This window comes from Lipophrys pholis (genome assembly GCF_963383615.2).
Source record: "Lipophrys pholis genome assembly, chromosome: 10".
In the NCBI taxonomy this organism is placed as follows: domain Eukaryota; kingdom Metazoa; phylum Chordata; class Actinopteri; order Blenniiformes; family Blenniidae; genus Lipophrys; species Lipophrys pholis.
The window spans coordinates 17,914,519-17,927,892 of NC_137640.1; the positions used below are offsets into that span (position 1 = coordinate 17,914,519).

At 39.6% G+C, this 13,374-nt stretch overlaps 1 protein-coding gene across 1 annotated transcript in view; it reads right to left on the reverse strand.

The window, feature by feature from the left end:
- Positions 1 to 13,374, reverse strand: part of rabgap1l (RAB GTPase activating protein 1-like) — a 110,825-nt gene that overhangs the window by 31,107 nt on the left and 66,344 nt on the right. Inside the window, exons 14-16 of the mRNA XM_080473154.1 lie at positions 12,353 to 12,466; positions 6,918 to 6,992; positions 3,293 to 3,418 (exon numbers count right to left, since the gene is read on the reverse strand). Coding sequence (XP_080329280.1) covers positions 3,293 to 3,418; positions 6,918 to 6,992; positions 12,353 to 12,466 — 315 coding nt within the window. The remainder of the gene's footprint in view (positions 1 to 3,292; positions 3,419 to 6,917; positions 6,993 to 12,352; positions 12,467 to 13,374) is intronic.

A 13,374-nucleotide genomic window follows, 5' to 3' on the forward strand; every position in this document is an offset into this window, starting at 1 on the left:
CTATTTGATGAATTATTTTTATGTGTCAACCAGAGGGCTGCATAGGCAATGGAAGCAGAATTGGAAGGGTGATATTTAGAGGCTATTGATTTGAAAGTGGAAGACAGCTCGCTAGGTCTCTATTTATAGGCCAGCAATTGCCATACCTGTTAGAAATATGGTTGATCACCCGTGCTTATTCTAGACTTGTCTTCATTAAATTTACATGACATTAAATTCTAAAACTGAATTTCAACAAAAACAAATTGCAACTTTTTTTTTTCGTTCTAATTAATTCTACTCATTCCATTTGATTGTGTTATATTGGAATAAAATCAAAGGAAATAAGGCCAACTTGGGATATACTACCTTCAACATGTCATTTTTCTTTTTCATTTGATAATAATTTTGCCTCATGCCAACTAATTTTACCTAAATGTACTGTATATGTATTTAAGCTAAAAAAAAAAAAAAAAAAAAAAGGATTGTGGACTTTACCCCACTGCTATTGAGACACTGCATATTTAATCACATTCATTTGATTTATGACTGTTGTTGTTGACGACCAAAAAAAGAAAAAAAAAGAAAAAAAGAAAGAAAAAAAAAAGCCAGAGCAAACATGAAAGGGCAACCACAATTCTGATAATACTCTGTGCAAAACCATATTACCTTCCTTGTCTGTCTTGAATATTTAAAAACCTTTATAAGTGTATTCAAATCATGCATTGATTCAGGATGGCATTAAACAGCTTGTTGGTTGTCTGTTATGAGAAAAGTAAAAGCGTTATAAAATCAAATCATGTGTAAATTAAAGTTCCTTGAGAGTAGTCTGCACAGCACCTGAAGTGAATTGCATGGCATCCAAACTTATAAAGTGGACAAAGTAACTTGATAACGTTTTTAATTTTGAGCTGTAATTGTAGTGCCCCCCCGAGGGTGAATCATTTCAATTTCTGCCACTAAGTGGTGGGATTAATCTTCAGCTACCGTCCAAGGTGTCAGAGAAAACGTGTTCAGAATGAACAAAGATTTTTTTTTAAAAAAACACCACAGGCTGGAGAAACAAAGTGAGAGCAACATTTTGTTTTTGTTACTATCTAGCTTGTTGTTTTCTTTTTGACATGCAGGAGTTTCATGAACGAGTGGATTTGATGTGCATGAATTTACTTCTTGGTAAAAACATAATATCTGGTCCATAGGTTTGAAAAGTAGAGTTATATATTTATGTAAATACATTGAGGCAGGATTCAGCTGAGACACCCAAGATGAACTGGTGCAAAAAATCCATCAAGCATACAGTGCAAATATTTTATTCAGGACACCTAAAATCTACACCTTAAGTCAGTTCAGAAATAAATTTGATCAACCTGAAAAACTACTGGTCTACTGTCTCTCAATTGGAAGGTTGCTGGTACGATCCCCGATAAGTGTCTTAAAGCAAGATGTTGAACCCCAAATGTGTGAGGGTATTTGTGAATGGGACTAACATTGTAAAGTGCTTTGGGGGCTATAAAATCAGTAGAAACACGCTATATAAGTGAAGTCTATCTATTGATTGCAATGTTGTTACATTGAAAGAGGGATTTTTTTAAACGTCCTGCTTGCAAGAACACACCATATGGTGCAGTTTATTGTTCATTATGCCGCCGACTGGCTTCTTCTCTCTGGAAAAAGTGCCTAAGGCTCATGGGCAATGTAATAATTCAAATTGTTTGTGAAGCCACCATGACAGAAATCCATATTAGGCACCAGTCAAATCATTATGACTACCTGCTTAATATTGTATTTGTACCCTTATTCTGCCAAAACAGGATTGACCTGTCAGTGCACGAACTCCACTACACTTTTAAAGGTGTGCAATCATATCTCTCACCAAGGTGTTAGAAGCAGATCCGGTAGTTCACAATTTGTGGCCTCCATCCCATATACAGTATATGTATTAATAAGCTTCGACCCCCCCCTTTAACCCAGCTATCAGTTGAATGCTTTTGCTTCCTTTGACCATTTATGGCAGATGAAGACCACGGCAGATCATTAAATCCTTGCAAGAGCTGCACTTTTGAAGATGCTCTGACACAGTGTTGTAGCCACCACAGCGTAGATTAGAGACGTGAAAATCCAGAACAAGACTTTAAACAATGAGTCATTTTATTGACTCAAGATTCATTGTCTTCATTTGTCCACTGACTAGTTCATGCTACAGCGAGCGTGCTAAACCCCACACCTTGTCAATGATAGGATATGCGATCATCATCTTAAAGACAACTGTAGTTTCTTGTTGAGTCAACACTTTTTATTTATTGAGTTTATTGAGTAGTTAATTCAAATATGTATGGATTTGAGAAAGAAACCGTTTTCCCTGTGAGACTGTCCCAGTTTGTTTTCTTGTTTTAAAAGCGGAGGTTTGAGCAGTAGGAAATGAACCAGCGGGGATTGGGAGTGGGTGGAGAACTGTAATTTCCAAAATCATGTGGACGTTGCAAACATATATAACACACACATATTTCTCCATGTCCAGATATAACTGCACCATTTCTTGGCCTCATCCAGCAGCTACTTTTAGAGAACCCATTTGTGAATTTGTTCCTCCATCCCTGGCCATCGTGTTTTTAGCCGACGATTAACTTTCTTTGTTTTCAAAGCAGCAGCTTATCTGCCTTGCTCCAGTCCCTTGCATGTTTTTCTGACACTCTGAACTCGCTTTCTGCTGCTCTGTATCAGTTTTGTGCTGCATAATTATATTTTTGTGTTCAAATTCTGCTGTGAAGATTTTTCTTTTCAGCATTATTTAGTTTTTGCTGTCAGTTAAATGTGGAGGTTTTTATGTGATACTGTAGCAGCTTTCTGCTGTCATACAGCGACATCTACTGGTTCCAGATGATATGCACTTTCAAATAGAAGTCCCTTCTGAATTAAAAACACATGACCAGTCAAACAACTACAAAATTGCCTTATAGTTCAGAAAGTCTGGTCTGTCGAAATCTGTAACTTATGGAGACTGACTTAAATGGCTTGGAAAACTGATTCATTGTTGAGTAACTGATTCAAACCCAAGTCATGAAAACAATTCACTTTACCGTCACTACTGTCGAGCTTTTCCAACTCGCTCAAATCCTAATGCTTTTTAAATTAAAGTAAAAGATATCATGCTTCTAGTACATAAACTTTGAGGACAATATATTCTTGAAGAGATAATAAGTGTTTTTCACTCTGATTTAGAGTAGTAGTAAAATGATCCAGTTCATCCTTTATGTTACCTTTCATCAAACTAACGTACATTAATGTAACTATTATGAAGAACTGCACTACTGACCTGCATCAGCCTCTCCAGCTGGTAGAACTTGCAGTGAAGATCTTCAAAGTTGTTTTTGTAGAGAGCTCTGAGGCCATACTTGTACATGATATTCACCAACACACAGAAGGCCTGCTCCTCTGGCATCTGAAACCAAACAAATAGCCTAAAATAAACATTTAAAATATATATATTTTTTTTATTTCACATTAAACATAATACAGTTTAGAATTTATTCAAGTCTGGAAAAGTAGAATATCTTTTTATCAGTCAATGCAGCTGCAGACTGAGGCAAACAGACCAGTTCGACATTTGTTATTTGAATTGTTGGTAACTTGATACTCTTGAAAGACATGACACCATTTATACTGTAGACAGACCAAGTGTGAAAGAAGTGAACATGTGAAGGACATGAGGAGACAAACTTTATGTATTTCCATGTGTAGTGTGCGTGTGCGCGCGTGCGTGCGTGCGTGCGTGTGTGTGTGCGTGTGTGCGTGTGCCTTGTTTGCAAGGATGTAGATAAGAGGTATGAAAGGAAGCTTAGCATTTTTTTTTTGTGTGTGTATATGGGTTTATTTCTCCTCTAGCACAGAAACACACACTTGGATAGGGGGAGGTGATATTTAATCAGAGTGACAGTATGTGTTTGGGGCTGAATGGGCTCCTGCAGGTAAGTCTGAAACCCTATTAATATTCCTGACATCTCCTCCATAACCTCTCCCTCCTTCTTCCTCTATAACCTGTCCGCCCGCTTCTCCTGTATATCCTCTTTCTTTTACTGCTTCTGTCCCCTTTATCTCTCCTTCTCCTCTGCCCCTTTACAGCCTCCTTGTTTATAACCGCCTGCTCTGCCCTATTCTCCCCTCCTTCACATCTTTCCAGAAGACTCATAGCTCTTTTGTATGAATCTTCGACCTGAAACTACCTCCTTCTGACCTTTCCCCTTCTCTTCCCTTCCCCGCAGTCTCACTCCTCTTTAACCTCTGCTGCCCTTGGTTTTTGGACTTCAACCAAACTTCTATTGCTGACTCCTGCACTTGGGACGCTGCCTTCATGTGTTAACTCATCTGTCTCTCCTTCCAAATGGAAGCGAACAATTCCTGTGTAAAAAATAAGCGTATAAATAATTTACAATCTACTGGTTTATTAACATTATTTACTGAAAGCACTGGAGGAGAATATCATTTTCATGATATGAATTAGAGATGCAATGACACCACTTTTTAAAAGGACGAGTACAAGTATGAGTACTAACCTTGAGCCACTTGCTGATACAGAGTACCTATACGAGTACTTACAGTATTAAATGCCATAAAGCCTAATTCATACTCCATGCGCTGGTGTGAACCACCTCTGCACAGCCTCAGCATCAACACTACACGCACCTCCAAAGATGCATTAACTTGTATATTTGAACAGAAAATTGTCAGAAGTGACAACAAATCTCGACTGTGTTAGATGAAATCATGTGAGATTGTATGTTTCCTCGATTGTGTTAATTAGAAAAAGAATGATTGGTAGGGGTCCGATTTGCTTCACATATATCTTCATTCTTCATGATTGCTTTACCTACAGAGGAAGATAAACTGTATCTTTTATGTTCAGTATGCAGGGCGAGATTGATAATAGAAAAACAGTTCAAGGCCCACCCAATGTCATAAGTAGCATCCACAAAGTATTACTCAATTCGTCTGCATATTTCATACTTGGTAGAGTTCAGCAGTTAACTATGCAAAATAATATAACATATAACAAGTGAACTAAAGAAAAAAAAACTATCAGGTGCATTTTGATTGGCAAGAGAAAACCTTCCATTACGAAATACAGCATGGTCGTCATTGTCTAATTCATCTGCAAATGTCATGTTGGTTTATCCAATTCTGCAAACATGCAAATGCAGGGATTGTAAAAGACAAACAGCTGTTGCTTGCGAGAGTATCCTTTTACACTGATTTGGTTTACTAAGGAAACCAACGCCGCAGCCTCACGTGTGGTTTGGGTCTTTTCAGTCTGATAACTCAGCCAATGAATCTGTGACTGCACTGTAGATGTGCCTAAAGTTTGTGTGAAGTCTTCTCAACAACTCCATCTGGTGCTACGACAGGGTTTTCACCTATGAATCATTGTTGCTTTTGACACTGTATTCCAGCAATGTGTTGAGGTATTGTACAATTTGGACAAAGACATGGAGTTCAAAAACAGAGGTGAAATCCTTACAGCAGCCATTTACACCATTAATACCCATAGGATTCAAAGAGCCAGGAGCACATGATGTACAATGGATCAGTAGGTCTTCCTTTTTTCTTCTTCTTTTTTTTTTAAACAGATTTTCAACAACAGCTGAGCGGAGATAAAGGGGCTTAGTTTTACCTGTACCCTTGTTGCCATGTTTTTTAATGGGATCCATTGACAAATAGGTCAAACAGTTCAATCAGTTCAGCCCAACAGTTCATTGTCTCCTATGGATAGTGGTCTCCTCGCAGCCAAGAACTTGATCACCTGCACCACATGTCTGAGTATCTCCTTGCTCATCTTTGTACTGTCAGACAGAAGCAGCTGACACTCTGCAGACATAACATAACAAAACATATTTTGCCTCTTTTTTTTTTTCACTATAGCCAATCCTCTCTGTGTGTTTTCAATCACTGAATCCACTCATGAATGCATGATGATGGCTTTGATAGAACAGGGGTTTACGGACATGGCAGTAAATGGAACCAGAAGACGGGATAAATTCTGTAGATACATTTAAATTGTTCTGGAGCTATAAAATAAATAAAAAGTTGTCAAACGAGTGGGTTGAATATAGGTATAATCTAGGTATAACAAAGGATGTTGCGGAAGCACAAAGCCACATGGACTGGTCGTCTCTGATGATACGATACAAGCTCCTCTAAAGGTTGATGGTTTTGTCGCAGGGTGCTGGATGTGCTAGTCGACGTCTCACTCTACAGTTCATTCCCACCGGCTTTCACCTGCACTCATAGGGAGCTCACTACACTACCTTCTTGACACCACCATGAAGTATCACTGTCAGCATTGACTGATCTTTCTCCTTCATTTTTCCGAGATGACTTACTTCCAATATAAAAGCTTCCCATGTTAGATATACAAGTCTCAATTTATACTTTTTTTTAGCTCACTTTTCATGCTCCTGTTAAGCTGCTTTGTGGACTGTTGCTGCTGCGGAAGCAATAAGCCATAATCTGTGTGGGTTTTTTTTGTTTTTTTTTATATGATATAAGGGAGCCTTCAATTTTGTCAAGGGTCAACTTCAGGCCCAGGGCCCAAAGAAAAATGCCCTGTTGTCCAAATGGTTAGTCCAGCCTTACCAGTTAATTCAATGCATTCAAAAGCATACAAGACCAACCACATCAAATAAATACATTTTAAAATCTATGGAGACCAGAGCTGTCAACTCTCATGCTGTCAAAGTGTAACGCACGTGAGCGTCTCTAAACTCACACACACGGGGCACACTGTTAGACTGACACCAAGAAGTGGATTTTGGATGATTTCTGTATTACATTACATTGATTCTTTTTTCCAATAAATAATTAAGTTGAAAACGTTTGCATAGCTTTCCGTCATCATTAAAAGCACTGGATTGACGCGTGTATGAATGAGTGACCATCTTACTTACATGCAGCAGGAGCACAGCAGCAAGAAATGATTGACCCTGACAATAACCAATTTCCTCATCGTAGACGGAGTAGGCCTGCAATAAAAGAAAAAAAAGATAGAAAGAGAGAAATCAGTTTACTTAATTAGTTATCACAATCTTTTAATCAATTACATATATACGGCCGTTTAAATGATTTATTGCAATAAAAAAACAACATGAATCTAAATTTCCACTTTATTCAAATATTGTATTTCACTGATGAAGCACTGTGCTCCTATAACAATATATACTCAATACAAAGTACACATGGCAGAATCCATGCAATCTCCTCTTCTCCATTGTCAGAAAAGAGTTTCTGCATAACTCAAAATACAGTCCCATCACTGACAGTTTGGACAGACATTCAACGAATACAGCGTTGGGCTGCCAGCTTCACGGGGAGATGCAGAACAGGCTGCATTTTTTTTCTTTTCTTTTTAAGACACTAATTTTCAGATGTCAAGTCACTTAAGCGAAATTCGAAAGTTCTATGCAGATGCATTCAAGGTCTTCTTTGGCGTAAAAGAGCAAGCTCAGTGTGGTAGACACATGCAGCACCTCTTCATACAATGTCAGAGAGAGCTTTTATTGAAGTTATCTGTTAATATTTATTTTGTGATGTACTACCGTAAGAAAGAAAGCTGGTGATGAGTAGTTGAGCAGAATGTAGTAACAAAGTACTTTTAAATGGAGGTGGTCCCCTGGTCAAAGCCAGTCAGTTGAGGATCAACTGAAAAAGAAACCATAGTTAAAGCAGCTTTAGCTGTATTTTTCCTGGTGGAGGTGGCCGAGGAGCACACGGAATAGCTGTATTCGTGACATACATTTTTTAGCGATATTGTGACCTCGTGGTGTGGAAATGTTTTTTTCTCCCCAGCAAACAGATAGATTTCTAGAAAGAAGAACAAGTTGTCTACACCATTTGATTGTGGGAGATTGCACCTTGTACATCTCACAGTTAGTCCGATCACCGTAACGTAAAGGCTGTCAGAACATCAGTTTGTGCAGCTGACATTTCCCAAGTGCCAGTTTTGCTCAAGCACTGAGTCTCGTTTTTGGGGGTTTTTTTCCCCTAGAGGAATTTGCCTGGAGACAGTCGCTATGTCTTTGGTTTTCTCTTTGTCAGTGTCAGTCCCGCTCTCACTTCTGCAATCTATCAGGTTTCTGTGCTCTGTATGCTGAGCTTTGTCCCTGAATCGAATAATGCCACAGAAATAGACTTCCTAAGGGCAAGCAGAGCACTGACTAAAGAGAATATTATAAAAATCTGATAATCTCAGGTTGACTTTTGTTTAGTGCGATGTCTGTGGCACAGTTTTTACATTCGTTACTTCAATATATTTAAATGAAAAGACAAGCGTGCGGCCTATTTTCAAAGAAGTCAGGTATTCAGAAGATGTTGGATATTTTGTCATTTTAAATAATCTTCAACAACGCAGAAAGATTACGCTCAACCTCATGTTGTTCAAGCTCCTCGGGAGTCAAATGTATTTTTAGCTCTTCTACAGATCAATGTGGAGCAAACACACTCATGTCACAGAGAGAGAGAGGTCATAATGCAATTTAATCATGGTCAAAACAGAACAAATCATTGAGATAAACAGTAACAAAGCAGTAATAAATAGCATGATCAAATTCCAATATTGTTATTGTTTAATATGAAAGATACATGAGGAGAAAAAATAACTCTTGACTGGTGCCTGTGGCTCAGTTGGTATATAGCAGATTATATTTTAATTGCAAGGTTTCCAGTTACATTGCACATCTCTGAGTCCATGTGTCAAGGTTTCCTTGAGCAAGACACTGAACCCCAAATTGCTCCAAATGGATGGATGCTCAGCCTTGCATGGCAGCGGCCGGCTCAATTGGTGTGTGTGTGAGTGGGTGGATGTGAGTAACAATGTAAAGTGTTGAAGTAGTAGAAGAGCACTATATAGGTGACACCTATTTGACTCATTGTGTATTGATTATGTTGAGAAGCTTGTGTCTTAATTGTAAACAATACTGGTATAAGCAGCAGTCCCATACAGCATCATTGTGAGAAGGGATGTTTTTTTACTGCAGCGTAAAAATCCTGACTGTCTACTCAGAGAGGATAACCTTCAGATGACCATTCAGGAGCAGAGCTGTCTCAAATCAGTCGTTTGCTGACACACCTCACCAATCATGCTAATGAGCAAACAGACACGCCTTTGGACAAAGTAAACAAAGATCCATTTGGGGCTGAGGGGCAAAAACCATTGGAAAGACACTTGTTAATCAGGGGAAGACATAAAGATTTTTATCATACAGCTTCTACACTTGTCTTCCTACATCGTTGCGAGGACTTTGTCCCTAAACAATTTCCCACTAGATGGCAAACACAATGTAATTTCAACACCTGCTCAAGTGAGTAAGAAAGCCTCATCCTATATTAAGATTAACTTCCTCCACTGAAGTAAAAGTGTCTAAAACTGTAATGCAACTCCAGATTGCTTGTGAGGTCAGCATAGCGACAACTGAGCAAAAAGTCCAGCAGGTTGTGGCCGCATCTCAGAGTGTGAGAGAAATAGGATTGAAAAGACAAAACTGCAAAATTACTGTAAATCAATTTTTGTGAAAATGCAGGACGCAACTTTTCTTCATCTTGTGTTTTATTCATTTCTTTGCTAAAGCCAAATTTTTACTTACTGAGCTAGCTGTGGTTCAAAATCATCCTCACAGATATGTTGGCAGCCGGCTCAATCTGTGATGGACACACTGACTATAAGAGTGGTCAGACCTTGTAATGTTGGGTTAAAAGCGTGCCTACTGAAAATGTGTCTGAAAAATGAGTGCAGACTTCCAGAGCTCCACCACTGATCTGTTCAGCTAATTTGGGGTTTGATGTGGAGGTAATGGGGAAGTCTTAGGGAGCTGTCTGGAGTGTAATCTACAAAGTGACATGCTTGATGGAGTGTGGCATTCACACGTCCCCAACTCGGCTGGGAGAAGTGCATGCAGACAGATGGATGGGGGAGGTCCTGGTGGGTGAAATCTAAATTTGTTAGCCTGAGCAGATAATAGACTCAGAGAGGAGGATTATTGCAATTTATACAGACTGTCTATTTTCTCCTGTCCTGACCATGGAGCTGACAGAATGATCCCTTCATACATGTAAAATGGAAATGTCTTTCAATGGTACACAGGATTTTTTTTTATACTCCTTGCAGAAAGGGAAATGGATAAAAAGTGTGACAGCAGCCTGGGCATAACATTGATAGTTCATTCATTGAACGCATGAGTGAACTAACTGAACATTTGATCACAGAAGTTATCAAAGAGACACAGAAACTAGAAAATAGAGACATATACTTTCAGCTGTTTTTGTCTTTGTGTTGAGTGGGGCAAGCCACGAGACGTATCTTGGTTAGAGAACACAAACGTCCCAGCTGAGGCTTCTTATTCGGTACAGAGTAGAGGGCACAATCACCGTGGCTCGTATTAACAACACTAAAGTAAAGCCACATTTGAACATATTCATAGAGTCTAACGACTGGTGCATTCATACTGAATTTTCACTTAACACTGTTACACTCAAATTTGTCAACTTCTGCAATTTCAGTATGTGGAACTATTAACATCTGTTTTGATGCTTACATTGTAATGCTCATCATCATCATCATCTTAAAGTTTAAAAGAAGAATTGAACCATTTTCAAGGATTTAAGAAGTACAAAGCACAGATATTTGTGTTTATATGTAACGAGTAAAGTAAAACGCTGTCAGAAAAATAAATGGCCATGGACACTGACCCCTTCCACCCTGGACACTCCCCCTCTGGCAGGAGGCTTCGATCCATCAGGACCACAACTTCACGCCACTAAAACAGCTTTTTCCCGTCTGCGACCGTCCTCCTGAACAAGGCCCACAACTTTCTACTGTGGCTGTGAGTTTTCGTGTGGATTTAGAAGATATGATCTTTATTCATCTTTGGAGAGTCAGAATCAGTCGGCACAAATCTGCTGTCACCAAGTTGATTTAATTAGCAGATTTTAGGAATTTAGCTTTGACAATTCTAAATCCCTTTACATCATCACTGATCCGGGGCAGCATGGCTCGGTTGGTAGAGCGGTCGTCTCCCAATCGGAAGGTTGCACCTGTCCACATGCCGAAGTGTCCTTGAGCAAGACACTGAACCACTGTGTGAATGGGTGAATGTGATTGACAGTGTAAGGCGCTTTGGGGGTTTCTTACGCAGTGGAAAAGCGCTATAGAAGTGAAATCCATTGACCATCAGTGATATTCAGTCATTCCCACACAAATGTGTTTGCCGCCAACAGGCAACGACTCAGTGTTCAGTCTCTTGGGGATCAAACCCAACTCTTTAGGACAAGCTGCTCGACCACCTAAACTACAGTTACACAAGATTTGAACATGAAAAGTGACTGAATAGAGTTTTGAATGAAACGTATCATCAGTGCAAAAAAGCACCCAGCTCATATGACCTTCCCAGATAATAAAGGTTAGGAAATGAAAAAACTCACGGCATTTTACTGAGTGGGATATGAAGATGAATACAAACTTTGTCCTGGATACTCTAACCGACTCATGCCTCCAGATCCAGCCAACCTTATCAGTGGCTAATCTACATGGATTTGCATACAAATCAAGGCTGGCTTTCCACTGACCCAGTTTGGTTGGGGCTGAATGTTAAACCTTCCTGACAGGTTCTCCCAGAGCACTGACCAACCACATGATTCAGAGCTCCAGAGGACAAAAGTTCTATGTAATCACAACCAAACTAGCTTGTATCCATAGAAAACACCTCTGCATGTTATGTATAATGGATACCAAAAATGCACCTACTTCACTTCATTTTGCTTTGAAGCCAAGAGTATCCATTAATTACATAATTCAGCTTTCTCTGGTTCCTCATTGATTTTACAATCCAAAGGCATGAATGGTAGGTTTATTAGTGAATCAAAGTTGCCCTATTATTTAATGTGTTGGAATGGATTTTGCGTTTGATCCACTGTGGACCTTGCCTTTCACCGGCAGTCAACTGGGGTTGGTTACAGTTACTTGAAATAACAACTTAGCAAAAGAGACACGCGCGCACGCAAACGCACACGCACGCACACACACACACACACACACACACACACACACACACACACACACACACACACACACACACACACACACACACACACACACACACACACACACACACACACACACACACACACACACACACACACACACACACACACACACACACACACACACACACACACACACACACACACACACACACACACACACACACACACACACACACACACACACACACACACACACACACACACACACACACACACACACACACACACACACTTAAAAGCAGAACGTGCTGAATGAGTGTCCCTCCACTGCCCCTAATGCAGGTCTTACCTTGCAGATCTTGTACAATGAATCTTGTCCATCTCCATCAGAGTCCTTGAAGTAGTCGTGAGCAGGAAAAGTTCGATGGATGTCTCTTGTGATGACACCATCCTGAGCAGAGTCCTGTAACACACAGGAAAAAAACAGAACAGTTACCTTGGAATTGCAGGTTGAACAACATGCTTTTTCAAGACAGACACGTGAAATGGGTATGACAAAGGAACATTTTCCCCCTAATATGTACCGGTAGTATTGTCCTAAATCACATTCTTCTGAATTCTTCTAAATGTGATTACAGGGAAAAAAAAATATTTTTTTATCTGCAATGTGGACATTTGTCTTTGGTTTTCTTCAGCAACACAGGTCACGAAATATGCAGTGGAAGTGATTGACAATATCAGTCCAACATAACTTGATAATAAACAGCTCTAAATCACAAAAATCACAAACAAAGCTCCAAGTCACAGTTCCAGTATAATCCAGAATCAACTGTTATTTATCCCTTGACTGCAACCCCACTCTCTGGCTTCAGTTTAATTCAAAAAATGCTGCAGCAAACACACATCAATACATCAAACATGGCTTCCTATTTTGCAAAGCCCTTCTTGCTCAGCGATTTCTCCGTCACTTTTTTTTCTCACACACACACACACACACACACACACGCACACGCACACGCACACGCACACGCACACACAGAGGATTGGAAGCACAGCATTCTCTGACAAGTCCCTGTAAGAGGCAGATAAAACCAACTCTGAGTCTGACTGGCCTTGATGTGTTTTGAATGTATCAGAGGAAGAATTGGAGGTTGTGTGACTGCGTGCAAAAAAGTGATTAAAAACATGTTTCATCTTCCATCGTCCTGTTTTTTGACAGTAGAGAGAAGTAGGGAATTTAAATGAACATAGCTCTGGTCGTACCTGGTGCTTTTATGGATTCCCCCCCCCCCCCCCCCAACTGTTGATAAGATCCTATCAGAGAAAGTGGTTGTCAAAGCAATGCAGTTTAAAATGTCAACATCAAGCACT